The sequence below is a fragment of the Schistocerca nitens genome, chromosome 6, assembly GCF_023898315.1.
Source record: "Schistocerca nitens isolate TAMUIC-IGC-003100 chromosome 6, iqSchNite1.1, whole genome shotgun sequence".
NCBI lineage: Eukaryota > Metazoa > Arthropoda > Insecta > Orthoptera > Acrididae > Schistocerca > Schistocerca nitens.
In genome coordinates, this window is record NC_064619.1 from 651,189,803 (window position 1) to 651,217,176 (window position 27,374).

The 27,374-nt window shown below is 43.5% G+C and overlaps 1 protein-coding gene across 4 annotated transcripts in view; it reads left to right on the forward strand.

The window, feature by feature from the left end:
- The window catches only part of LOC126262332 (hemicentin-1-like), a 1,226,997-nt gene that overhangs the window by 1,168,269 nt on the left and 31,354 nt on the right, over positions 1 to 27,374 (forward strand). For all 4 annotated transcript variants that reach the window (XM_049958886.1, XM_049958889.1, XM_049958888.1 and 1 more), the window contains one exon: positions 7,698 to 7,781. In XM_049958886.1, coding sequence (XP_049814843.1) covers positions 7,698 to 7,774 — 77 coding nt within the window. In that variant the 3' untranslated portion in view covers positions 7,775 to 7,781. The remainder of the gene's footprint in view (positions 1 to 7,697; positions 7,782 to 27,374) is intronic.

The window sequence follows — 27,374 nt, forward strand, 5'->3', positions numbered from 1 at the left end:
CAAGTGTTATAAAGTGCCTAAGATGGCATACTGTTGTATTAAAATACACTATTAGACACTTTGTCTAAGAGTTGATATTACTGTCAGACCCTACTGCTTTGTTTCATTACTGAGTACACTATCTTGACAGAATGACAGTTGGTTAAGTGTCAAATTTTCTTGGTCAAATTCCTGTTACAAGCAGCTGACATTTTTTTTTCTTTCGAGTCCGTGTCCGGTAGGATAGGATACAAACCTGTAAATATTTACCTACTAAAATGTACTTTAAACAACGTCATTGACTAGCTGGACTGCTATATTTATGGATGCATCGAATATCATCGAGAGGTTTGTTAATGTTTATATTTATGAGCAGGCAACTTCATTGTATACTAAGATTAACAGATAGTGTCAAGATGTAACACCTATCAAAGAAAACAAATTGCTCCTAACCTTTCCTGTCCTACTGGACACTGAGTCCAAATATTAAAAAAAAATTCTATGATCAAGACAATTTGACAGCCAACTGTCATTCAGTCAAGATAGTGTATTCGGTAATGAAACAATTCAGTAGGGTCTGCCAGAAATATCGACTCTTAGACAATGTGTCTAATACTGTATTTTAATACGACAGTATGCCATCTTAGGCAATTTATAATACTTGTAAGTAAGCATTACAAATATGGATTCTTATATGGTTATATCACTTGTTATATATTTCACTGTTATTGTCTAACCTGCTTTCAGAAAACACTTTATAATGGCACTTTGAAGCCGAAATCACGATAGTGTAGTTGTAAATGTAACACTGTAAATAAACAAAAGTCTAATGGCGGTACTGACTTTAAAGAAATATGTTCATTAAATCTGCTAAGGAGGTAAAACGTCCTCTTTCGGAGGTGTAACTATAAGAGTAACTTTTGATAGTACAAATCGTTGTGACTTGCCTTCAGATCTAAGTTGCTACGCAATTTGTGTTGGGAATCAGTGTTTTGACTACGGCAAACGGTTGTACCACGAGTTTATTTCCCGAGATATTAGGTCCATTAGCAGAGATGTAAACGATTTGCAGAAAGTATAGAAAATGCAAATCAAATACCACTCGGATTAACATACATAAAACTGAATGTACATACCTCTACTAAAGGGATAGCTGACGAGACTACAGAGGAAGGATGGTGTATCGAATTCTTCAGTGGATACCTGTTGTACGTAACAGGAAGCCTAGTAAGAGTATAGAATCGTATCCATACGCATGCACACTCCTGTACCATTGTGCATCGACATGTAACACTAAACAAGAAATAATATATAAGCACAGCATTAATAATAATAATAGTAATAACAATAACGATTTTGCTCAAGCATTTTAAGCTGTGAAATGACCTTGGTGGGTTTCTACTTCAGCTTTAAGTAATAACAGTTTACAAGGTCTGGTCAAAAAGTTCCGGAACTTTGCCCACAAAAGTTTTCTACGCTTACTTTTTTCTTACAAGGGAACCTCCCCATCGCACCCCCCTCAGATTTAGTTATAAGTTGGCACAGTGGATAGGCCTTGAAAAACTGAACACAGATCAATAGAGAAAACAGGAAGAAGTTCTGTGGAACTATGAAAAAATAAACAAAATATACACACTGAGTAGTCCACGCTAAGATAGGCAACATCAAGGATGATCTGAGATCAGAAGCGCCGTGGTCCCGTGGTTAGCGTGAGCAGCTACGGGGCGAGCGGTCCTTGGTTCAAGTCTTCCTTCGAGCGTAAAATTTTATTTTTTATTTTCAGACAATTATCAAAGTTCAGGCACTCACACATAATCAAATTCGCTCTCCAAAATTCCAGGACATCTTCAGATTTGCTTGGACATATGCAGGATTTGACGGTCTACACACGGAAAAATTTGGAAACGTTAAAAACATGTTTTGACAGGGTAAATTGTGCGACTGTGAAACTGTTGGATTCATTTGTTGCAGTTTATGTGACAAACTCTTATGTTTTCATCACTTTTCTGGGAGTAATTCTCACATCCACAAGAAAACCTAAATCGGGCAATGTAGAAGAATCTTTTTACCCATTCGCCTAGTGTACAAGTTAGGTGGGTCGACAACATATTCCTGTCAGGTGACGCACATGCCGTCACCAGTGTCGTGTAGAATATATCAGACGTGTTTTCCTGTGGAGGAATTGGTTGACCTATGACCTTGCGATCAAAAGTTTTCGGTTCCCATTGGAGAAGCACGTCCTTTCGTCTACTAATCGCACGGTTTTGCGGTGCGGTCGCAAAACACAGACACTAAACTTATTACAGTGAACAGAGACGTCAATGAACGAATGAACAGATCATAACTTTGCGAAAATAAAGAAAATATTTTCACTTGAGGGGAGACTTGAACCAAGGACCTCTCATTTCGCAGCTGCACACGCTAACCAGGGGACCACGGCGCTGCTGAGTTCAGATCGTCCATGATATTGCCACCTATCTTCGCATGGACTACTCATTTTGTATATTTTGCTTATTTTTCCATAGTTCCACACAACTTCTTCCTGTTTTCTCGATTGATCTGTGTTCAGTTTTTCAAGGCCTATCCACTGTGCCAACTTATAACTAAATCTGAGGGGAGTGCGATGGGGAGGTTCCCTTGTTAGTGTGCATGGTCTTTTTGAAATGCCTTCCTCCACAACCGATACGCCGCTCTCAACGTCGTTTTCACTTCCGCAAGCAGTCTTGGTACGCTTCATGCTGAATCGCGCGAATTATCGTCCGTGAATTTTTTTTATCTCGTCCACCGTTGTAAATATTCGTCCATTCAACGGGGTTTTCAGCTTTGGAAATGAAAAAGATTTGCAGGTGCTAGTTCTGGAGAGCACAGAGGATGAGGCAGCACGGTGGTTTCGTTCCTTGTGCAGTAGTCACGCACCGACGGGGATGAATATGCGGTCTTGTTGTCGAGACGCAAGAGCCATGCATTGTCTCGCCTCATTTCAGAGCGTATCCTTCCCACATCTTCTAGCAGGCGTTACAACACGTCTCTATAGTACCATCGGTTAACAGATTCTCCTATGGCACGAATTCATGATTAACTTATCCTGCAAAGGCAAAGAAATCCATCAGCACGCCATCGAGATTCGACCTGATCTGACGAGCTTTTTTTGGTCTTGGAGAAACATTCCCGACGCTTTGTGAAGATTGAACCTTGGTCTCAACATCGTAACACAACCGTAGGACTACGTGTCATCCACAGTTATGATTTTCTTAAGGAACATCTCGTTCTCACTTGCGAGATCCAAAATCTCTTCACAGATTGCGAGGCGAAGGTCTTTCTGGTCTTGACTGGTGAGCCGTGGGACGAACTTGGCGGCAACACGACGCATTAAAAGATGCTGAGTTCGGACTTCGTGACATTATTCAACTGAAACGTTACATTCTTCTGCAATCTCTCGCACAGACTGCCTTCGATTGGCGTGCACAGTCACGTTGACGGTACTGACATGAGCGTCGTCGGTATACGTCGAAGGGTGTCTTGAACGAGGGTTATCTTTTACATCCGTTCGGCCATTTTTAAACCGTGTGAGTAATTCATAGCACCGAGTACGGCTGAAGCACTCATCATCGTAGACTACTAGCATCATGTGGTGTGTCTCTGCAAAGGTTTTACTGAGTTTTACGCACAAGTCAAAAGAGACACCTTGCTCCTCTAACACTGACATCTCGAAATTAGCAAACTGTGCGACACAACGCTCAACTCAGTGCAGCACTGAACCATAACTAACAAATACACAGCGTTGAAACTTCCTGTAGTTACACGTTAAATACAGGCGTGTGCGCAGATGCCAAACGTACACTCCTGGAAATTGAAATAAGAACACCGTGAATTCGTTGTCCCAGGAAGGGGAAACTTTATTGACACATTCCTGGGGTCAGATACATCACATGATCACACTGACAGAACCACAGGCACGTAGACACAGGCAACAGAGCATGCACAATGTCGGCACTAGTACAGTGTATATCCACCTTTCGCAGCAATGCAGGCTGCTATTCTCCCATGGAGACGATCGTAGAGATGCTGGATGTAGTCCTGTGGAACGGCTTGCGATGCCATTTCCACCTGGCGCCTCAGTTGGACCAGCGTTCGTGCTGGACGTGCAGACCACGTGAGACGACGCTTCATCCAGTCCCTAACATGCACAATGGGGGACAGATCCGGAGATCTTGCTGGCCAGGGTAGTTGACTTACACCTTCTAGAGCACGTTGGGTGGCACGGGATACATGCGGACGTGCATTGTCCTGTTGGAACAGCAAGTTCCCTTGCCGGTCTAGGAATGGTAGAACGATGGGTTCGATGACGGTTTGGATGTACCGTGCACTATTCACTGTCCCCTCGACGATCACCAGTGGTGTACGGCCAGTGTAGGAGATCGCTCCCCACACCATGATGCCGGGTGTTGGCCCTGTGTGCCTCGCTCGTATGCAGTCCTGATTGTGGCGCTCACCTGCACGGCGCCAAACACGCATACGACCATCATTGGCACCAAGGCAGAAGCGACTCTCATCGCTGAAGACGACACGTCTCCATTCGTCCCTCCATTCACGCCTGTCGCGACACCACTGGAGGCGGGCTGCACGATGTTGGGGCGTGAGCGGAAGACGGCCTAACGGTGTGCGGGACCGTAGCCCAGCTTCATGGAGACGGTTGCGAATGGTCCTCGCCGATACCCCAGGAGAAACAGTGTCCCTAATTTGCTGGGAAGTGGCGGTGCGGTCCCCTACGGCACTGCGTAGGATCCTACGGTCTTGGCGTGCATCCGTGCGTCGCTGCGGTCCGGTCCCAGGTCGACGGGCACGTGCACCTTCCGCCGACCACTGGCGACAACATCGATGTACTGTGGAGACCTCACGCCCCACGTGTTGAGCAATTCGGCGGTACGTCCACCCGGCCTCCCGCATGCCCACTATACGCCCTCGCTCAAAGTCCGTCAACTGCACATACGGTTCACGTCCACGCTGTCGCGGCATGCTACCAGTGTTAAAGACTGCGATGGAGCTCCGTATGCCACGGCGAACTGGCTGACACTGACGGCGGCGGTGCACAAATGCTGCGCAGCTAGCGCCATTCGACGGCCAACACCGCGGTTCCTGGTGTGTCCGCTGTGCCGTGCGTGTGATCATTGCTTGTACAGCCCTCTCGCAGTGTCCGGAGCAAGTATGGTGGGTCTGACACACCGGTGTCAATGTGTTCTTTTTTCCATTTCCAGGAGTGTATTTCGCTCCAACTCAACGTTGGCACGAAATTACGAACGTTATGGCTTTTATTGAACAGACCTCGTGTATGCAAAGGAGTTGGTTCCTTATTCTGCTCGTAGTGCCAGCAGTTGAACGTATGTTTCTGAATTCGTCATTAGTAACTGGTTATCTGTCATTCAAGTTCATTTACAAATTTTCAGCAATCGTGAATAAATACAGAAATGGTAACTAGTTTCACTTCAGAAAACTTCAAAGGAAAGACATTATTAATTAGCGTTAGGCGCCTTTACTTGAAGTGCACTGTATTTGATAGATGCGATTGAGAAATGCACATTGTTAACTGATAGTTCTTTACGTGACCGTCCATTTCATTGCGCACTGAAATGTTGCTGTTACTGGTTCAGTGCACCCTCTCTCAGCAGTTCCTTTTAGCTGTAAAATTTTACAACTTTCAATACTATGGGGTAGGCTCTACATCAGAATGAACGCTCGGGAAAGCCAACATTCGTTTTATAGATTGTATTGTATTGTATGGAGCTGGGGACCTAGAAACGACGGAGAGGCTTCGTCGCCGCCGTAGCCCCCAGTGTTTCACAACCCCACAATAGGCTACAGCAGCCCATGGTTAATGTGCGTTTCGGGCCCTAGTGCCCCCCCCCCCTCCCCCTCCCTCGTTGGGCACGTCTCACACCAGAGACGAGTGTAACCCCAATGTTTGTGTGGTACAGTAGTTATGGCGTATGCTTACGTGGAGAAAATGTTTGCGCAGCAATCGTCGACATAATGTAAATGAGACCGGACCTCGACACTAATAGTTCAGTCCTAATATTCTTCGAAAAGAGAACGTGAAGAATACCAAACACTTGCCTGTGATTCAACGATAGCTCACATTCTGAAGCACAGTTAGGAAAAATTTGCACCCTGAGAGCTACATCGCATGCAACCTATGAATATTTCAGGAGCATCTCCGTCCTTCTTTTGACGCTAATTCTTCCATAGATTTAAGCCTCCGTAGCGCGACAGTTTTTAGATGCAATATTAATAGAGCGATTCCGTAGTATCTCTTCTCACCTCAGTGACCCACAACACACTGTCCAATACAGACTTCATTGCTGTCGCCTGTGCTCAGTGAATAGTTCGTATCTCAGACATACAGCGAATGCCAGCGTTACCAAAGCGTAGGGTTCTCATAGCAGAAGGTAGCAGAAACTTCACACTACGTTCTTTCAGATGATACTACACCTTCTACTATGTAAACGGCGACAATTAATTTTATTAAAATGTGAATGTTCAGAGGCTGAAATTGTAATTAATATAGGAAGTCGATAATTAATCATTATATTTATGAGGTTGAATACAAGTAGTTTGGCAAGCCAGTCAATGGTGGTCTCTGAGTAGTAATACGACTGCACATACGGCACCTGTACTAAGACGGGAAAAAATAATTGGCGAGGTGTCAGTAGAACTTTCGCAGTGAGAGTTCTGTACAAACTTAATAATATAGATAGTTCATCTGGTCCAGGAAGCGAGGATTTCCACGATTTTTTTTTTTGTTATTGACATTGATACTGGCAAGATATCGGTCCCAGGGATTCCAGTACTTAATGTTTTAATTTTAAGTTCGAAATCGGATAAAAATTTAAAAAAAAGAAAATTTTTTCGAGTGGTTTAGTTACAAATAATCATTTTTTAAATTTTTTTCCTTTACTTGAACTGTGAAACCTTTCTTCCAGCGCAATTTCATTATTCTATGTCAAGAGGAAGTGCCCTATAGGCTTAAGCTAGTGAGTTTGCGAGTGCCAAAATATGTGACATAAATGGCCATATCTTTTGATTGCATTGATTTAATATGTTTAAACCCCCAAAGGACTATAGACATGATTATATGATACGAGTTTCAACTTCATACATCTACCCGTTCCGGAGAAAAAGAGATATTAAGAGGCGAACAGGCAGATAATAAATAAATGACAACTTTTTTCCGTGTGATATAATTACCAATTAACCATTTTTTGGATTTTTTCCTTCGGTTGTACTGCGAAACCTTGCTTCTTCCCAAATTTCATGATTCTAGACCAAAGGGAAGTACCCTATAGGTTTTGATGAGTGAGTTTGCGAATATCAAAATGTGTGATATAAACGACAGTTTCTTTGCTTCCATTGCATTGCGTTGACTTAGAAGGGAAAGTACTCCTTAATACGTAACATAAGTTTCAACTTATACGTACACCGTACACGAAAAAAAGGGTTTTTAACAGTTGGACAGAAAGACAGACGGACAACAGAGTGACGATTTTACATTGAAACTGGGAAACTGCAAATCAGTACACGTAGTGAGCATAATCGATGTATTGTTAAAACTATGATGACAAAAAATGTTACTTAATGAATTTGTTTTATGTGGCTGCTTTTAGCACTGTGGTCGAGACTTGAAATGCCTTAATGAGTGCCTTTTTTGCGTGTGTTTGTTGCAGGATCTCTGGCGCCGAGGAGCTGCGTTCTGACCTGGCTGGTACTCCTGCTGCCGCCCTTGCTCGCCTCCACGTTATGAGAAAGAGGTCAGTTAAAGAAACGTCAGTGTGAGGACGATGTCAGTGTGGAGGCGAGGTCAGTATGAGGAAAAGTTAGTAATGGAGACAAGGCCAGTTAGAGGGTGAAGTTCATAATGGGGATCAGGTGAGAGTGAGGAGAAGTCATAATGGGAACAAAGTCAGTGTGACAAGCAGTTTATAATGGGAATGAGATCAGAATGAGGAGGAGTTCATAATGGTCACGTGAACAAGTGAAGAGGTGCACATAATGGGTATGATGTAAGTGTGAGGTGGAGCTCATAAAGGATATGGGGTAAGCGTGGAATTGGGTCAGTGCAACTAGAATTGTATAAAGCGTATTTGGTCAGTGTGAGGAGAAGTTTGTAACAGATCTGAAGTTAATGCGAAGAAGACTGAGAAGAGGATCGAAAAGTGTATTAGGTTGGTGTGTCAAGAAATAAGTAAAAGATATCAGATCAGTGTGAGGAGCAGATCATGAAGAATATGAGGTCAATGTGAGGAGGAGCTATAAAAAGATATTCATTGTGACAAGGGATTCATAAGTACTTCAGGCCAGTGTCACGAGTAGCTCGTGGAGAGTATAAGCTCAGTGTGAGGAGGAGTTCATGGAGTATGTGCGGTCAGCGTGAGGAGGAGTTCAAAACATATATTCGGTCACTGTGTCGAGGATTTCACAAAAGGATATTAGGCCTGTGTCGGAATTAGTTCATAAACGGTATGAGATCAGTTGAGGAGGACTCGAAGAAGACTGTGAGATCAGTGTTCATAAAATGTATGAGGTCAGTGTGAGGATAAGTTCATATAGGGTAGAGGTCATTGTGAGGGGGCGTTCATAAGCGGTGTGACTAGAGCTGTTGTAATTTAACCTGACCCAAGAAATCCATTAGGCTTTAGAAGTTTAAAAATTCAAAAACAATAAAATCCTACTAGATTTAGTTATGAAAATGTAATTAACATACAAAATGTTACTCTGTTAGCCATATAAAAATTACAAAGAGCAGTAATATATATTGAAGACAACTATTTATTGTTACAAGAATTTATTTTATTAATATTGTGTTTTAACTTTTCTTTAAAAATAATAAAACACACCTAAGTAACATTTACACTTCCAGGAAAAAATGAACTTCTTGTAGAATCGTAATGAATGTAAATTACGATTTACTACTTTGTGGAAGCATGCAGGAATTTGTAGATATTAAATAATTTCTTGGGTCTCTTCTTTTCTAAATTACTTCTTAATTTTGACCAAACTAACCTGTAGGCGGAGATGATTCTCCAAATGCATACAGTGCTGATAGGTCAGGAAAAGATGGAGTGGTAGAGTACTACAAGAATGAGCAGCTGTGTTGAATAAATTAATCATATCAGTTTAAATTGAACTATTTTATCGTCAATAAGAAAAAATCTTGGAAACCCAATAAAACCCATAAAAACCCAATTTCACCCATTGGGTTGCTTTTTTTTAAAAAAATACCTGGGGTTTTATCAACCATGATGTGAGGTCAATATGAGGAAGAGTTTTAATGTGAATGAGGCGTGTGTGAAAATGACTTGTTAATGGCGATGAAGTCGCTATAAGAAAGAGACAAGTTCCTTGTCAGATATTCCATGGCTATATGCGACCAAAAGCTTCAGAGATATGGAAACCCCTGGTGACTGTGACTTTCAGTACAGGCTGAAACGTCGGTTAATATCGCAGCTAAACACGCGTACATTGGCGGATGCATTTTAGTACAAAATGTTATACTACGAAATTCTTCATTGATTTAAAGTCCAAAATCTGCTGTGATGTAAATCAGTCATGAAGGAATTGAGCGGTGAACTCACCGAACTCACAAAGAGGTGTCCTTCCAAAAACTTTAGCTTTTTGTTTTTCATATACGTACTCTAGATCTAAAGTTGCATTCGCTGTTTGACATTGCACTTTTTCAGTTAACCAAGCGGAGTGAAGCACTGTTACGACGGTGGATTGGCATCCAAGAGGGCTCTGAACACTGTCTCGCCTTCCACTTTCAGGTTTCCGCGGCTCCTAAGATACTTCCTTTCAGGAGAACGTAGCTTGTTTCTTTTACCACTCCAAACTTGTTCTTCGTCCGTATTATCGTCGTGGGAGGATTCGTTGAGGGAGAGGAAATAAGGTAATGAAGATTACGGTCATTGCCGGTCGGAGTGGCCGAGCGGTTCTAGGCGCTACAGTCTGGAACAGCGCGACCGCTACGGTTCGAATCCTGCCCCGGGCATGGATGTGTGTGATGTCCTTAGGTTAGTTAGGTTTAAGTAGTTCTAAGTTCTAGGGCACTAATGACCTTAGAAGTTAATTCCCATATTGCTCAGAGCCATTTGAACCATTATGCTCATTAGAGACGGAGAGCAAGCTCGGATTGTTGCAGGTGTAGGGAAAGAAATCGGCCGTGTCCTTTGAAAAGAACAATCGGAAATTTTGCATGGAGTGATTTTTGAAAATAGCGAAAAACGTAAATCAGCGTGGAAGGGCGAAGATTTTAATACTTCGTCTGTGGCTACCTTAGTGGTAATTTTTTTTCTTTAGATTACATTTTTGTGACTGTTAATTCAATAGAGCTATTGGTGTAGCAGAACTCCTATGAGCCTCATAAGTCAGGGTTTCAAGCGTCTTTTTATGTCGTTATTGCGTCTTTTCTATTTTGGCCTCGTTTTCCTTTTTCGGCCATAGTTTTCTGCTGTTATTAATTTGAAAACTCTATTTCGATGCTATTTTGCTGAAGTTTATTGTAACTATACGACCATACACTCCGTTAACAACGGTCTTCGGACAGAGATATGCATATATACAAATGCCAGTAGTATCGCGTAACCGAGGTATACAAGGACAATGCATAGGCGAAGCTGTCATTTCCACTCACATGATTCAAGTGAAAATGTTTCTGACGTGATTATGGCAGCGCGACAGGGATTAATGGACGTCGGCCGGTGTGGCAGAGCGGTTCTAGACGCTTCAGTGTGAACCGCGCGACCGCTACGGTCGCAGGTTCGAATCCTGCCTCGGGCATGGATGTATGTTGTTGTGTCTAGACAAGACAGCCTAGACACAATGAGAGGAAGCCGAAAGGCACGCGCTTAAACTCACGCAGGCTGGCGTGAGGTCTGAAACAGGATACGTAATGAATGCTATAAAGAAAAGTACTTAGCTTCTGGAATACTTAACTTTAATCCACATTTGTAGAACATCGCTCTTGATGATACATTAATAGAATCTCAATATCAATTGAATACGGCGCCTTGCTAGGTCGTAGCAAATGTAGCTGAAGGCTATGCTAACTATCGTCTCGGCAAATGGAGCGTATTTGTCAGTGAACCATTGCTATGAACGTCGGCTGTACAACTGGGGCGAGTGCCAGGACGTCTCTGTAGACCTGCCGTGTGGTGGCGCTCGGTCTGCAATTACTGACAGTGGCGACACGCGGGTCCGACGTATACTAATGGACCGCGGCCGATTTAAAAGGCTATCACCTTGCAAGTGTGGTGTCTGGCGGTGAGACCACATATGTGATATCCTTAGGTTAGTTAGGTTTAAGTAGTTCTAAGTTCTAGGGGAATGATGACCTCAGATGTTAAGTCCCATAGTGTTCAGAGCCATTTTTTTTATAAATGGACTTTGAACGTGGAGTGGTAGTTGCAGCTATAGGCATGGGACACTCAATTTCGGAAATCGTTAGAGAATTCAATATTCCGAAATCCACAGTGGCAGGAGTGTCCCGAGAATACCAAATTTCATGCATTAGGTCTCACCACGAACAACGCAGAGGCTGGCGGCCCTCATATAGCGTCTCAGAGTAGTTGCGTTGCCGTAGAGTTTTCAGTGTTAATAGACAAGAAACTGCGTGAAACAGCCGCAGAGATCAATGTGGGACATACGACGAATGTATCCGTTAGGGCAGTGCGGCGAGGTTTGGTGTTAATGGGGTTTGGCAGCAGAATACCGAAGCGAGTGGCTTTGCTAACAACACGAAGTTACCTGCAGCGTCCCTCCTGGGCTCGTGACCACCTCGGTTGGACCCAGGCGACTGGAAAACCGTGGCCTAATCAGATGAGTCCAAGTATCAGTTTCCAAGAGCTGATGGTAGGGTTAGAGTACAGCGCAGACTCCACGAAACAATGGACCCAAGTTATCGGCAGGGCACTGTGCAAACTGGTGATGGCTCCCTATTGGTGTGTGCTGTGTTTACATGGAATTCACTTTATTCTGTCGTCCAACTGATACCATCACTGAGCGGGAACGGTTATGTTCGGCTGCTTGGAGAACATTTGCAGCCATTCATGGACTTCATGCTCCCGATTAACGACAGAATTTTTGTGGTTGACAATGCGGTATGTCACAAGGCCAGACTTGTTCGCGACTGGTTTGAAGAACATTGTGGACAATTCGAGGGAATGATTAGACCTCCCAGATCGCCCGACGTGAATCCCATCGTACATTTATGGGACATGGGACCAGCAACAGTTTCGTAACTATGGGCGGCTATAGAGGCAGCGTGGCTCTTATTTCTGTAGTTGACTTCCACCCACTTGTGGAGTCCATGCCACGCCGAGTTGGTTCAAAATGATTCAAATGGCACTGAGCACTATGGGACTTAACTTCTGAGGTCATCAGTCCCCTAGAACTTAGAACTACTTAAACCTAACTAACCTAAGGACATCACACACATCCATGCCCGAGGCAGGATTCGAACCTGCGACCGTAGCGGTCGCGCGGTTCCAGACTGTAGCGCCTAGAACCGCTCGGCCATTCCGGCCGGCTCGCCGAGTTGCTACACTATGTCGGTAAGAAGGAGGTTCGACACGATATTAGAAGGTATTCAATGGCTTATGTCACCTTTTTGAAAACGAGTGATACCTGAAAACACTCGGAGAGAAACATCGCCAGAGTAAAAAGAGAATTAAAAATAGGAAATAAAAAAAACCTGCGGAAAGACGTATCGAGAATTGTAAATTGCAATCCCAAAGTGTTCAACCCCTACTCACTATGACACCAATTGCGTGCTGTATTTGTCAGAGATCTGTACATAAAATATGTAAATAACGTTAATAAAGTCATTTAAAGAGGAAATAAACACCTATTGTCAGTTTGACGCCTCTAGTGAAACGCAGTTGGTTGCACGCAATTATAGTACTGTGTTTCCTAGAAAGCGGTCCCTGGTAATTATGCTTATTTGTTCGCATATGTGAGGCGAAGCCTGCTGTATGACACGGATTTTATAGACGTTTTCATCAGAAGTGACCTCAGTTAAGCGACTGCAAAGTGCAAGACCTATAGTACTCGTTCCATCACGGCTATAATCTGGTAACAAATGTCTTCAACGGACAGATATCCATGAAATGCTAGCAGATCGGCTTATGCAGTATCAACTTTTTTAAACAAACACTTTTCTTCACTGCCCTTGGGACGGGTTGAGATACCTTCCAGAAAAGCAATGTGCGTTTCATCGATGGTCAAATTCGAATGCCAAAGTGAACAGAATCACAATTAACCAAACACTCGCCGCTAAAAATAATCATCCGCTCAAATGGCTCTGAGCACTATGGGACTTAACATCTGTGGTCATCAGTCCCCTAGAACTTAGAACTACTTAAACCTAACTAACCTAAGGACATCACACACATCCATGCCCGAGGCAGGATTCGAACCTGCGACCGTAGCACTCGCGCGGTTCCGAACTGAGCGCCTAGACCCGCTAGACCACCGCGGCCGGCTAATTACCCGCTGTTCGGTTGATTTTTTTCCCTTATTCATACCAGTCAATGCACTGTCGTATTTTACAAAATCGTTCTCTCTAAGTCTGGAACAAGCTCATTCATCAGAGATAACAGAATGTTATCGCTGCCACGACATTAGCACACCAGGTCAACAAACTCGCTATTGTCTTCAATACGATCTAGAGAGGCCGCGTGACAAACCAAACTGGATCCCGCGGAAATGGAATATGAATATTTTGCGGAAACTGTTTGCACGCCACTGACGATAGTGGCTGCGCCGGCCGCGTGTTTGCACCGCTCCCCGCCTGACAATGGCTGCGACCGCATTATTCGTTCCGGCTGGCGGCGACTTGTGCTTAAATCAATTCGCGAGCGGCGCGCGCCGGCGGACATCGGTTTGCCATCAGGAGAGCGAGCGCGCCGGGTTGTTGACGTGTGCTCCGGCGCGGCCAAACAACGCTGCGCCACTCTGTTGGCACAGCACCCGCCGCGCCAGTCGACGCGAAAACAGGATCGCCGCGGGAGCGGTCTGGACGCAGTGGCCACTACGTTACAATTACGCTCATAGTGTCGTGCGGAAAACAGCAGCTCCGATAACACTAGTTTGATTAGTCACGAATTCTTCCTTTTCCTTTGTTACCGCTCCTGACAGATAGCTTTGCAATCGAGCATCCATGACTTGACAGTACTTTTTTAAATTCTACTGCGAAGCAACTACCATTTTTTCTCAAAAAGTTAGTTACTATAAACACAGGAAGATACTACGCGCCTTCTGCCCACGAAGCATGTAAACATCATTATGTGGCAACATCCTTCTCGCGATACGTCACTAAGGCAGGTAATTATTCGGTTGGTGCATAAATTCGTAGCACTTATCCGTAAGTTCAATAAAGACAACGCATGCACGTAACAGTGACTTTTTAGTAAGCCACAATATATCCTCCTTCACAGTTTACAACAGTCTGCCGACGCTGGGGTAACTCTTCGATTCCTCGACTGCAGAAATCGCCTTGTTTTGAGTCGAGGAACTCGTCGAGCCGTGTTCAGAGAGCATTTTCATGCGGAGGGGAAGTTCCTTGAAGGTTGTTCAGTAGAGAGTGGAAAAACTAAAACTCTGAGCGCACAAGGGCAAGTGATAAGGTGGCTGCGGAATGACTTTGAAACGCCATCTAAACCCACTGGGCACAACTGGTAATAGGTTTGTGGCAAGGGCCATGCGTTGAGGTGAGTTTCTGCTTCTAATTGTCATTTATTGCAATTTAATAACCTTTACAATCAAAGCGGCACATAGCCGAATCTTTACCAGATGCAACTCTTTCACGGCTGAAGGCCTCCAACAAGAAATCTTAACAAAAAATCCAATTAAGATAGCAATAAAATAATTAAAAAAAACATACGCAGAATACAATACAAATGGCTGACGGCTGATGGCCACACTTAAATTCCAAAATTTTAAAGTATATTACCGTATACCTTTAAACGCAGAAGGCCAACAAGAAATCTTTAAAAAATGAAAATTCAATTAAGATAGCAATAAAATAATTTAAAAGCCAAAAAAGCAACATATGCAAGGTGCAACACAAATGGCTGAGGGCTACAATTTAATTTCAAACTGTTGTGTTGGCAGAAGAGCCAACACCGTGTTACTAGTGGAGGCCCAAATCCACGCGTTTTAGCTCACGCAGGCTGGCGTGTAGAGGGAAGAACTATATTGACGTGAGGTCTGGAACATGACAAGGAATGAGAGTTCAGAAAGCGGATGTAATTAGTTTGATACTTAACTTTAATCCATTAATGATGAACTCCGCTCTTGACGGTACATGATTCACAATATTATCTGTTCAGAATACATTCATAGTTACTGAATACGGCGCCTTGCTAGGTCGTAGCAAATGACGTAGCTGAAGGCTATGCTGAACTGTCGTCTCTGCAAATGAGAGCGTATGTAGACAGTGAACCATCGCTAGCAAAGTCGGCTGTACAACTGGGGCGAGTGCTAGGGAGTCTCTCTAGACTAGACCTGCCGTGTGGTGTCGCTCGGTCTGCAATCACTGATATTGGCGACACGCGGGTCCGACGTATACTAACGGACCGCGGCCGATTTAAAGGCTACCACCTAGAAAGTGTGGTGCCTGGTGGTGACACCACATAAACTTCAGAATATATTACCATAGACCTTTAAAGGCAGAAGGCCAGCATGTGTAGCAACAAGAAATCTTAAGAATCAAAAAGATAAAAATCCAATTAAGATAGCAATAAAATAACTTAAAGAAGCAACATACGCAAGGTACAATACCACGATTAAACTTCAAAATTTGAAAATATATTAACATAATCTTTAAAAGTAGAAGGCCACAGTGTTTAAGCTTGAAAGATAAATTTAAGAAATAAATTTTGCAAAATTTTAAGAAAACAAAACAACCATAATCCTAAAATTTAAAATAGCTGACAACAGATAATTAAACACCTGTGGCACTCAGAAAGCCTACAGGGATGTCGGTCTGCCCCCGTTCACTTAGGCGAGACAGATGACGAGCCCAACTATACTTGATCCGTCGGAACCCAACCAGGGGACAGCCACGGACCGACGCACACAACGACTTGCTTCCTGTCAATCAGTACATGAGAACTCAAAACGGAATGGTTACAAACGTGAAAATCCACAAGTGATTATGTATTACCTTTCAAAATTACACACCATGTTGGACAGCGACAACAGGTGAGGAAAGGATGCTGCCTGAAATTACGTTCGTGCCCAGGGCAGGTAACCAAGAACACTACAAGCTACAAGACAGAAAATTCCACTGGTGCACTCAAATCGTATTCGACCAAATGTTAATTGCACCGCATGGCGGCTAAATCTCAGCAGTAGAACGACTTGGTGTTGCTCACCGAAAAACCCAACAGCAAATCACCGAAGCGAAGTTGGGTAGTTGAAACCACTACTCAACTTTGACGTCCTGGGTCGACGAACCACGGCACGGATTTCGTGGCGATCGGACAGCTCCACTCACGCTCCGACACTGCGCAGGGGCTGCCAGTGGCCCCAACCGACTGCACCGCGCGGAGATAACTTCCCTCGTCCGCAAGAACCGACCAACGCCATTCAAAACAAGTTGTCAGTGAAAATGACACCAACTACTTACACAGTTTGACCAACACTTGGACGAAGACTTAAACGACACTCAGCAGTAACTAAACACGCACGAAGACAAATCGGGAGTCGATGCACACATACAAAGCAGACTCATGAACGACCGGCGAGCCAAAACGCGTCGTCCGGTAGGACGACCGACCGACGATCTACCAAGACCGTGGACCGGCTCAAGTGATGCGTGGCGGCAATTGTCGGGCGAGCCATGTCGACGCAGACCTCACTGTTGCTCCAACCCCACTGCACTAGTGCCGCATTGCAACTCTGCAACTGTCAGGTCAGGACTGCACTCCAGACGCGTTCCAACCGACTGGCAGACGCGAACTCACTATTCGAACTCCACAACACGACTGGGAAGTAATAGCAGTCGAGGAAAGATACTACGAGAGGGGATATATTGATACGCGGTGCTTGCGCCGGTCACGGTCAGGCAAAGCAGCAACTCAATGACAGTAATAATTTAAATTAATGTAATGAGGTGGAAGTACGTTAAAATACATAATGGCGGGAACACAGTCACGCTCGCTTCAGACTTCCTAACCTAACTTCGGTATAGTATTTTTTTTCTGTCTAACAGGTTGCAGGCGGACGTTACCGTCGAGTAGCATCACTTCACGCATTCTTCCTGGTCGTTGTTCTGGGACAGCGTCTGCGAGATGTCAGTTGTTGACAATAGACGGTAGCAGCGATGCTTATATCTCGCGGAAGCAACTGTTACTGAGCCACACCAGATGCAGAACACTGTCCTTCGTGAACGTGCGCACGTCTCTGTATGGAGAGTTGCTACCTTATTTGGCCTGAACTTCTCCTTTCTTTCCTTTTGTTAGAATAAGAGAACCATTTCTCTTCACCAGTAACGATACAGGATAGGAATGGTCGGTGTTGTTCAAGAGTCAATAGACGACGAGCAAACAGAAATGCCCATATGGCCACCACCAGATTGTTGTGTTTTTGGCTTAGAATTACGGTATCCACACACCGCACCGTATAAAAACCGTCCCCATTGCCTACAAATGTCGCATAATGCTGGAATGATCAGAGTTCATCACATATGCAAGTTCCCAAATACACTGACGTGGATCATGGTCGATTAATGCAATTAAACGTTCTTCTTCAAATCCCGAAGGTCTTCTTGAATAAAAAAATGGTTCAAATGGCTCTGAGCACTATGGGACTCAACTGCTGTGGTCATAAGTCCCCTAGAACTTAGAACTACTTAAACCTAACTAACCTAAGGACAGCACACAACACCCAGCCATCACGAGGCAGAGAAAATCCCTGACCCCGCCGGGAATCGAACCCGGGAACCCGGGCGTGGGAAGCGAGAACGCTACCGCACGACCACGAGATGCGGGCGGTCTTCTTGAATATGGAACGTCACAAATGTCAAAACGATCCACCTCAAAAAGAGAAAACCATTTTCTGTCCGCGTTCTGTCCAGTGACATTATTCTCACACATGGCGCAAATGTTTCTGGCTGCCCCCGTTGCTGTCACTCCTCTACTGAACTCTGACAGAAGAATATCTTAGAAATGTTCAGATTTCTCCACTTGGCACTCCTTTTTCTAGGGTCCACAGCTCCTCGCACCAACTCAAAACAACAAAATGACAACACGTAAACTCAAATAGCAACAGTGAACTAGAAATGAAGAGTGACAACCGACAAATACATCCATAGCAACAGGAATACCAACATGCAAAACAAAAACGCTACGAACTTTGACACCAGAGTAATAGAACGTGACGCTTTGTCCGTTAATAGTGATCCTTGTACCTTTCGGACACACTGGGGAAAACCAATTCACTGAGACACACAAGACGAGATCAGACCGTCACTGAGTAAACCTCTTCATTAATCATCTGCACATTCTTCTACTTGCTCCATGTTGCAGTACTTCTCACGGCGTAACTCGCACTAGATAGCGCTATTGTGCTGTAAATTGTTGAGTGTGAACTCTGATCCGAATACGGGCAGCTGTGCTTAATAAATGAAAAGTGGGGATTCCATTACGCTGACCAGATAGAAAATAATCACCATGAACTTCACAGAAATATGTTTCCCATAATAATTAAAACAATTAATTCGAAACTGGAAAGTATCAACATCATCTATATCTACATTTACATCTACATATATACACCGCAAGCTACTATTTGGTGCATGGCTGAGGGTACCCTGTACCACTACTAGTCCTAATCTTTCTAATCTTATCTTCATGGTCACCACAAGAAATGTAATTTGGCAACAGGAGGATTGTTCTGCAGTCAGCCTCTAATGCAGGTTCTCTAAATTTTCTCAACAGTGCTCCTCGGAAGAGAACGTCACCTTCTCTCTAGTGATTCCCATTTGTGTCCCCGAAGCACCTCCGTAACACTTGTGTGTTGTTTTAGATTACTGGTAACAGCCCGTCTCTGAATTGCTTTTGGATCCTAAACACTCAAACAGTACTGAAGGATGGGTCCACATGCAGATCTCGAATGGATCCAGTTTAAGCTCCAACTGACGTTGACGTGTTACAAAATCCACTGTACAAACAATACTCTTTCGTAGATCTTCGTATATTTCGGGATGACTGCCTTTCCGTCTTTTATTTAGCAAAACTCAAAGTTTACTGCAGCGGAATGAGGCCTCAATTACTGCCACTGACCGATAGACTGCCCCAGATATTTCCTGTGTTCGACAAATTTATTTTGATTAATATATGTAACTGATGATATTACTGTTTGGCGCCTATATTCTAGGTTATTCCCAATCTATTTGTCAACCTGAAATATGTTTTCTAATCTAACTATCCATTCCAACATGATACAAGCACCATATCACACATCAGAAAAGAGACACAACCACAAAATGCTGTATTTGAGAAAAATGAACTTAAAAAATGCTATAAATCTTATGTTGAAATGGTATAAACTTCCTTTGGATATCAGGTTTAAAGACGTTTACTGTTTACTGGCTAACCAAAACGTTTAAATATTTATTATTCGTTTTTCGATGGACGCTCTGTCAGCCTATAACGTGGACTTTTCATAGCCGCGAGCTTCCTACTGAACAAAGCAACGCTTAACATCTTCTAGCTTTCGTTATACTAATTGAATTAAGCCCTATGTTCTAGCATAAAAAAACGCTCGACGCAAATCTAACCAGCGGACTTCAGAGCGAACGTTCAAGAACTGAACGTTACTAAATGTTCTCGGATAAGGAGGGAAAGCGTGCTGGTATGCACACTAGGGGAAAGTTTAACGAACTAATTATATGCTTAAAGGACATTTAGACACAAAGTGAAACGTACTCGGTAACTTCCTTTAACACGCAATATCCCACCATATGGTTCGGTAAGGGTAAACTGTATTAATCGTAATTATTGAGCGGGGAGTAGGTTGGCTCAGGGACGCAACACGGCCGCTCATGTCATCATACGCACTGACTCAAACCCTCACAGAACAGCCGAAGATAATAATCCCATTTTCTAGAAAAGATTAAGTCGTCAAAACTGCCATGTAATTCGTAGCAGACAGAAACACGAAACTCGACCCGGATCATGAGGCATGAACTCAACCGTGACCGGGTGAGGAATAAGTCCGGCTCCATCTGAATATATATGCTAACAAAGTTAGCGCTCATGACTTTACAACTACGGAAAGCCCATAACTTAAAAAATGTGAGATAACTCACAACCAAAATCACCATCTAAGACCGCATAAAGTGCAGCACGTCGTACTTAGTACACACCAGCTCAGCGACTCCTCTACGACTGACTTATTCCGTACAAAATCCGAACTGCATCATCTCCATGCCCAGAGCCCAAATAAACTTGGAGGAGACAAACGGCTCATGCAACAAGACGAATTTTTCAGTGGTACCAGGCTCCTCCTCCAATCAGAAGACAGAATCCTGTTTACTTTCTCTTACTCAGAATTTTTCATCAGTTCAACTCCCAAAATTTGAAAAAATAGGCCCCTTCTGCATCGGTCTGAAGGAAACAATTGTGACGTCGTCAAAAAAGAAAGCCCATTCAGGTAAAAAAGTGGCGCCTGAAACCAGCTTTGAAAATTAAGTTCATCTGCCATTCTCAGGCCTCTACTACGAAGAACCAAGACAGTCCACCTGAATTCACCGAGTAGCGTCCGTTTGCAATTACGCCCACATTAATTCATTCCAGCGATTATCCATTTTTAGGAAAGACGATTACGTTTACATGGTGTTACGAATACCGAATGTAGTAAAAATGAGAGTAAAACACACTCAGTTTCGGTTCATGGCGTGATCTTTGTCGCTAGTATGGAAAAAATAGAGAAAACGCGGACGCTCCCTTGAACTTGATACAACCAGGAAGTTACATGAAGAGTGGATTCTATTACACCCTGTAAAATAGTAATATAGATGTGTAGCTCTGCTCACGTCGGATATAAAGCGTTATCGTGTAAACAGGGATTAGTACTTCGAAATATATTAATTTTCTGCCTTTGCAAAACTTTTTTTTTGTTAAGACCTCTTATATAATACTTATGCCGCTTTTCGACCTCAAGTATTTCTTTATTTTTTGTTTTTGGTTTTGGTTTTTCGTAGTGTATTACGACATTCGGACACCCCTCAGGTAAAATTACTAATTAAGTCACAGTAAAAGATGAAAACAAGTTCATATTGTTTTATTAGAAAGTTAGGAAATGCAAAATATTAATTTATGAAAATTTATACAGTTTAGTATACGAGGTGTGGCTAGAAAAAAACCGGACTAGTACTGGTGAAACAATAAAACGAATGCAATAAGCCTGAAAGTCGCGTGGCCTGTCACGTGACTCTCGCTCCGCCTACTGCTCGAGTTTCATCTGCCTCCTGCACTCAGTCTGCCCGTGGCGTCTGTTTTAAGTAGTTGACGTTTTGTCTGTGCGTCGGAAAATGTTGAGTGTACAGAAAGAACAGCGTGTTAACATCAAATTTTGTTTCAAACTAGGAAAATCTGCAAGTGAAACGTTTGTAATGTTACAACAAGTGTACGGCGATGATTGTTTATCGCGAACACAAGTGTTTGAGTGGTTTAAACGATTTAAAGATGGCCGCGAAGACACCAGTGATGACACTCGCACTGGCAGACCATTGTCAGCAAAAACTGATGCAGACATTGAAAAAATCGGTAAACATGTTCGACACTTTCCTTGTCAACTCCTGTTAACTCAGACACTGCTCTGATTGTTAAACGGCGATCTTGTCGAACAAGTTTACCGATTTTTTCAGTGTTTGCATCATTTATTGCTGACAATGGTCTGCCAGTGCGAGTGTCATCACTGGTGTCTTCGCGGCCATCTTTAAATCGTTTAAACCACTCAAACACTTGTGTTCGCGATAAACAATCATCGCCGTACACTTGTTGTAACATTACAAACGTTTCACTTGCAGATTTTCCTAGTTTGAAACAAAATTTGATGTTAACACGCTGTTCTTTCTGTACACTCAACATTTTCCGACGCACAGACAAAACGTCAACTACTTAAAACAGACGCCGCGGGCAGACTGAGTGCAGGAGGCAGATGAAACTCGAGCAGTAGGCGGAGCGAGAGTCACGTGACAGGCCACGCGACTTTCAGGCTTATTGCATTCGTTTTATTGTTTCACCAGTACTAGTCCGGTTTTTTTCTAGCCACACCTCGTACTCTTAGAACAATTAATGAGGGACTTTTACGAAAACATATATTCTTAAAAGACTTGTATAATTTAGGAATAGTTTTCGCGAAGGTAAGATATTCAATATGGTTTTTTTATAGCACAATTTCTATATATATATATTTTTTTTTTGTGTCGTATCATACTGGACTGCTGAGAGGCTTATTTGTCCTCTCCTGGTATTTATGTCGTTCACCTATTCACTGGAAGAATGTTTTGAAGTCTATAAAGAATGGTAACCCAATTCAACACTCTGAGAAATTTCATACTACTTGTTTTGATTAGTTCATTTTTTATGTTTTGTTGTGTTTTGATCGTATTTTCCGGGAGAGTCTTTTGAGGTCCACAAATCCTGGTAACCCATTTCTTTCCTTTGTACAGTTTCCTGTTTTTCTTGTGTACCGAGTTAATATAACGTAATCAGTTGACAAGACCTGATTTAAGAGCTCACTGAAATACGTATGTCTAGTATTTTTCCGACACAGAGTTTGAATCTAAAAATGAAACAGTCTCCCTAACACTAGGTTAAAAACCCGTCGTAAAATTTATGACTGCAGCTAGATATGAAATAGGACATTTTATACTTAATTTGGTATGTAACATACGATTGGAAATCTAATAATGGCAATTATCTAATGCATAAACTATAAAGTGTGACTCCCTTTGGATAGAAAGTGTAGTAGTAATCTTTATGATGGCTTAGTAGCCACCTCCCTTTGCTTTTCTATGGTTAACAACCACCAGATTCTCTCTTATACTGAAATTCCACGACTCATTTTGCCCCCCCCCCCCCTTCTCCCCCTTTTTTCTAACTCCTGTCTTGAATTTCCGTTTCAGAGGACGATAACTGCAGATTTACAAGGGTTGTTCAACATATTGTTCTCTTGTACCAGGCTGGTTTTATTCGGCATTCCAATACTACATATTATTCCCCACTCTTTGGGTACAAAACCCAATTTTTTAAAATAATTTCCGTTCAACGCGGCAGCCCTGCGCCAACTGGAAGGGCCTGTATGTCAGCGTGGTACCACTCCACTGATCGATATCAGAGCCAACGTCTTGCTGCGTCAACAAACTCCCTTCATACACGTATTGTTTCTCGAGTAGTGCATCCTTCATTGGGCCAAACAGACGGAAGTTGGAAGGTGCGAGATCCGGTCTGTAGGATGATGAGGAAGAACGGTCCAATATAGTTATGTGAGCTTCTCTCGGGTGTGCAGACTTGTGTGAGACCTTGGGTTGTCTTGAAGAAGAAGTTCGTTTCCATTTTCGTGGCAACAAACACGCTGAAATCGTTTCTTCAAATTCCTGAGAGTACCTCACGGTTGGCCGTTGCTCAAAATGTTCAAATGTGTGTGAATTCCTAAGGGACCAAACTGCTGAGGTCATCGGTCACTAGACCTACACACTACTTAAACTGACTTAAACTAACCTATGCTAGGAACAACACACACACCCATGCTCGAGGGAGGACTCGAACCTCCGGCGGGAGGGGCCGTGCAATCCGTGACATGGCGCCTCAAACCGCGCAGCCACTCCGCGCGCTTTGGACGTTGCGCCATGAGGGACTGCGCCAAGCAGAGTAACCCATGCTGAGTCCTATATGACAGTCGCCATGACTTTATCGGCTGTGGGTGCTGCTCCTTTGAACTTTTTCTTCAGAGAAGTGGTGTGGCATCACTCCATGGATCACCGTTTTGCTTCCGGTTCGAAGTGATGAACCCATGTTTCATGCCTGTGATAATGTTCGACAAAAAAAATGGTCACGATCGGCCACACCCCAACTGATAGACGACTGTGTCAACAGTAGCAATAGATATGCCCAGTTGCAGCAAGGTGTTCGACTGCGATCCGTCAATCACCACGAATGAGAGTGTCCACACGTTCCAACGTTGCAGGAGTCACAGCTGTGTGCGGCCGGCCGGTGCGCGGGAGATCGGACAGGCTGCCTCGACCTTGCAGCACTGATGACAGACGCCTCGCCTAACGACTCACCATGCCTTTGTTCACCGTCAGGTCTTCGGATACACTCTTCAAGTGCCGATGAACATCTGCGATGCTCTGCTTTTCCGCCAAAAGAACCTCAATGACAGCTCTCCTCCACAGGTGCTATTTCGAAGGCTACGTATAGCACCACAGCCTATCGGAACTTCACGATAATATAGGGGCTGAAGCAAGAGTATGTCACGATGACCCACAACAACTTCCGCATTTTTTCAATCGAAACTGGCGGCGAAAAAGTGTATTGCATTACTTACTGAACGTCCCTTGTATCTCAGCCACTAAAGCTACACTATGTGATCAAAAGAATCCGGACACCTGGCTGAAAATGACTTAAAAGTTCATGGCGCCCTCCATCGGAAATGCTGGGATTTAGTCTGATGTTGGTCCACCCTTAGCCTTGATGACAGCTTCCATTCTCGCAGGCATGCGTTCAATCGGGTGCTGGAAGTTTTCTTGGGGAATGACAGCTCATTCTTCAAGGAGTGCTGCACTGAGGACAGGTATCGATGTCGGTCGGTGAGGCCCGGCACGAATTCGGCGTTCCAAAACATCCCAGATCAGGACTCTATGCAGCTCAGTCCATTACAGGGATATTTACTATTAAAAACAGTCTTGATCACGATTTATTTATCAAGGTGACCGGTTTCAACCACTACTGTGGTCATCTTCAGACCTACAAGTTGTATACAAAGCTTTAATCAGAGGGCTACATACATTAAAGAAAATACATAAAGTTATAAAGATATAAAATGATGAATTACCTTTGAGTACGAACCTCTTTCTGTTGGAGAATTACTACTGGAGAAACCAGTGCACGCCTTACTATATATAATGGAGGCTCCGCCCACTTCTGACGGCATTACTGACCAATGAGTTATAAGTCGAATAACAATTTAAAATTTCTTAGTGAAAAGAACATTGTCAAGAATTAAAAATAAATACACAGTAAACTTATCTCATTAAGCAGCTATTGTCAATTAAGAAGAGTTAAAAATATTTAAATATGTAGCATAAATGAACTTCGGTTTGGCAGTACATGGGTTGCCCTCTCAAGGTCTGTTAGTGAACCATTTGGAACCACTGGTTGCCATGGTGAAGCTGGACGCCGTCCCAAAGATGAGGCAGCAGGCTTCTTTCCACTGAAGTTGTTGTAAAGTCGATAGGCAAACTAGTGGTTGCCATGGTGAGGACAAACGCCAGTGCAAAGATGTGGCAGCAGGCTTCTTTCGTTTCCATAAAGACATGTTGGTGCTCAATAATATATCGTCTGACGTGACAGTCTTCGCCATTCCACTTTCGTAACAACTTCGTTAGAAAGAAGCCTGCTGCCACATCTTTGCACTGGCGCTTGTCCTCACCATGGCAACCACTAGTTTGCCTATCGACTTTACAACAACTTCAGTGGAAAGATGCCTGCTGCCTCATCTTTGGGACGGCGTCCAACTTCACCATGGCAACCAGTGGTTCCAAATGGTTCACTAACAGGCCTTGAGAGGGCAACCCATGTACTGCCAAACCGAAGTTCATTTATGTTACATATTTAAATATTTTTAACGCTTCTTAATTGACAATAGCTGTTTGATTAGCTATGTTTACTGTGTATTTATTTTTAATTCTTGACAATGTTCTTTTCACTAAGAAATTTTAAATTGTTATTCGACTTATAACTCATTGGTCAGTAATGCCGTCAGAAGTGGGCGGAGCCTCCATTATATATAGTAAGACGTGCACTGGTTTCTCCAGTGGTGATTCTCCAACAGAAAGAGGTTCGTACTCAAAGGTAATTCATCATTTTATATCTTTATAACTTTATGTATTTTCTTTAATGTCTGTAGCCCTCTAATTAAAGCTTTGTATACAACTTGTACTTCTGAAGATGACCACAGTAGTGGTCGAAACCGGTCACCTTGATAAGTAAATCGTGATCAAGACCGGTTTTAATAGTAGATATTTGTAAGACATTGAACACTGCCATAATGTATTCAAAAGCAATCATTACAGGGATGTTATTATCGTGTAACCACTCCGCCACAGGTCCTGCATTCTGAACAGGTGCTCGATCGTATTGAAAGATGCAATCGCCATCCCCGAATTGCTCTTCAACAGTGGGAAGCAAGAAGGTGCTTAAAATATCAATGTAGGTCTGTTCTGTGATAGTGCTACCCAAAACAACAACGGGTGCAAGCCGCCTCCATGAAAAACACGACCGTACCATAACACCACCGCCTCCTAATTGTACTGTTGGCACTATACACCCTAGCAGATAACGTTCACCGGGCATTCGCCATACCCACACCCTATCATCGGATCGCCACATTGTGTACCGTGATTCGTCACCCCACACAACGTTTTTCAACTGTCCAGTCGTCCAATCTTTACGCTCCTTACACCAAACGAGGCGTCGTTTGGCAATGATCGGCGTGATGTGTGGCTTATGAGAAGCCGCTCGACCATGAAATGCAAGTTTTCTCAGTTCCCGCCTAACTGTCATAGCATTTGCAGTGGATCCTGATGGAGTTTGTCTGGATATATTTCTGCCTATTACACATTATAACCCTGTTCAGCTGTCGGCGGTCTCTGTCAGTCAACAAATGAGGTCGGCCTGTACGCTTTTGTGCTGTACGTGTCCCTTCACGTTTCCACTTCATTATTACACCGGAAAGAGCGGGCCTAGAGACGTTAAGGAGTGTGGAAATCACCCGAGCCGTCAGGGATGGCAGAGCGGTTCTAGGCGCTACAGTCTGGAACAGCGCGACCGCTACGGTTCCAGGTTCGAATCCTGCCTCGGGCATGGATGTGTGTGATGTCCTTAGATTAGTTAGGTTTAACTAGTTCTGAGTTCTAGGGTCGCTGACGTGGAGTACCTGGCAGTAGGTGGCTGCACAATGCACCGAATATGAAAAACGTAAGATTTTGGGAGTGTCTGGATACTTTTGATCACATAATGTAGTTTTAACGATACTAAACTTTCTATGAAAAACTAGTTCTTTATACATGCAAATAACATAAATCCGCAGCGGAATTTCCTATGTGACAGCTTTCA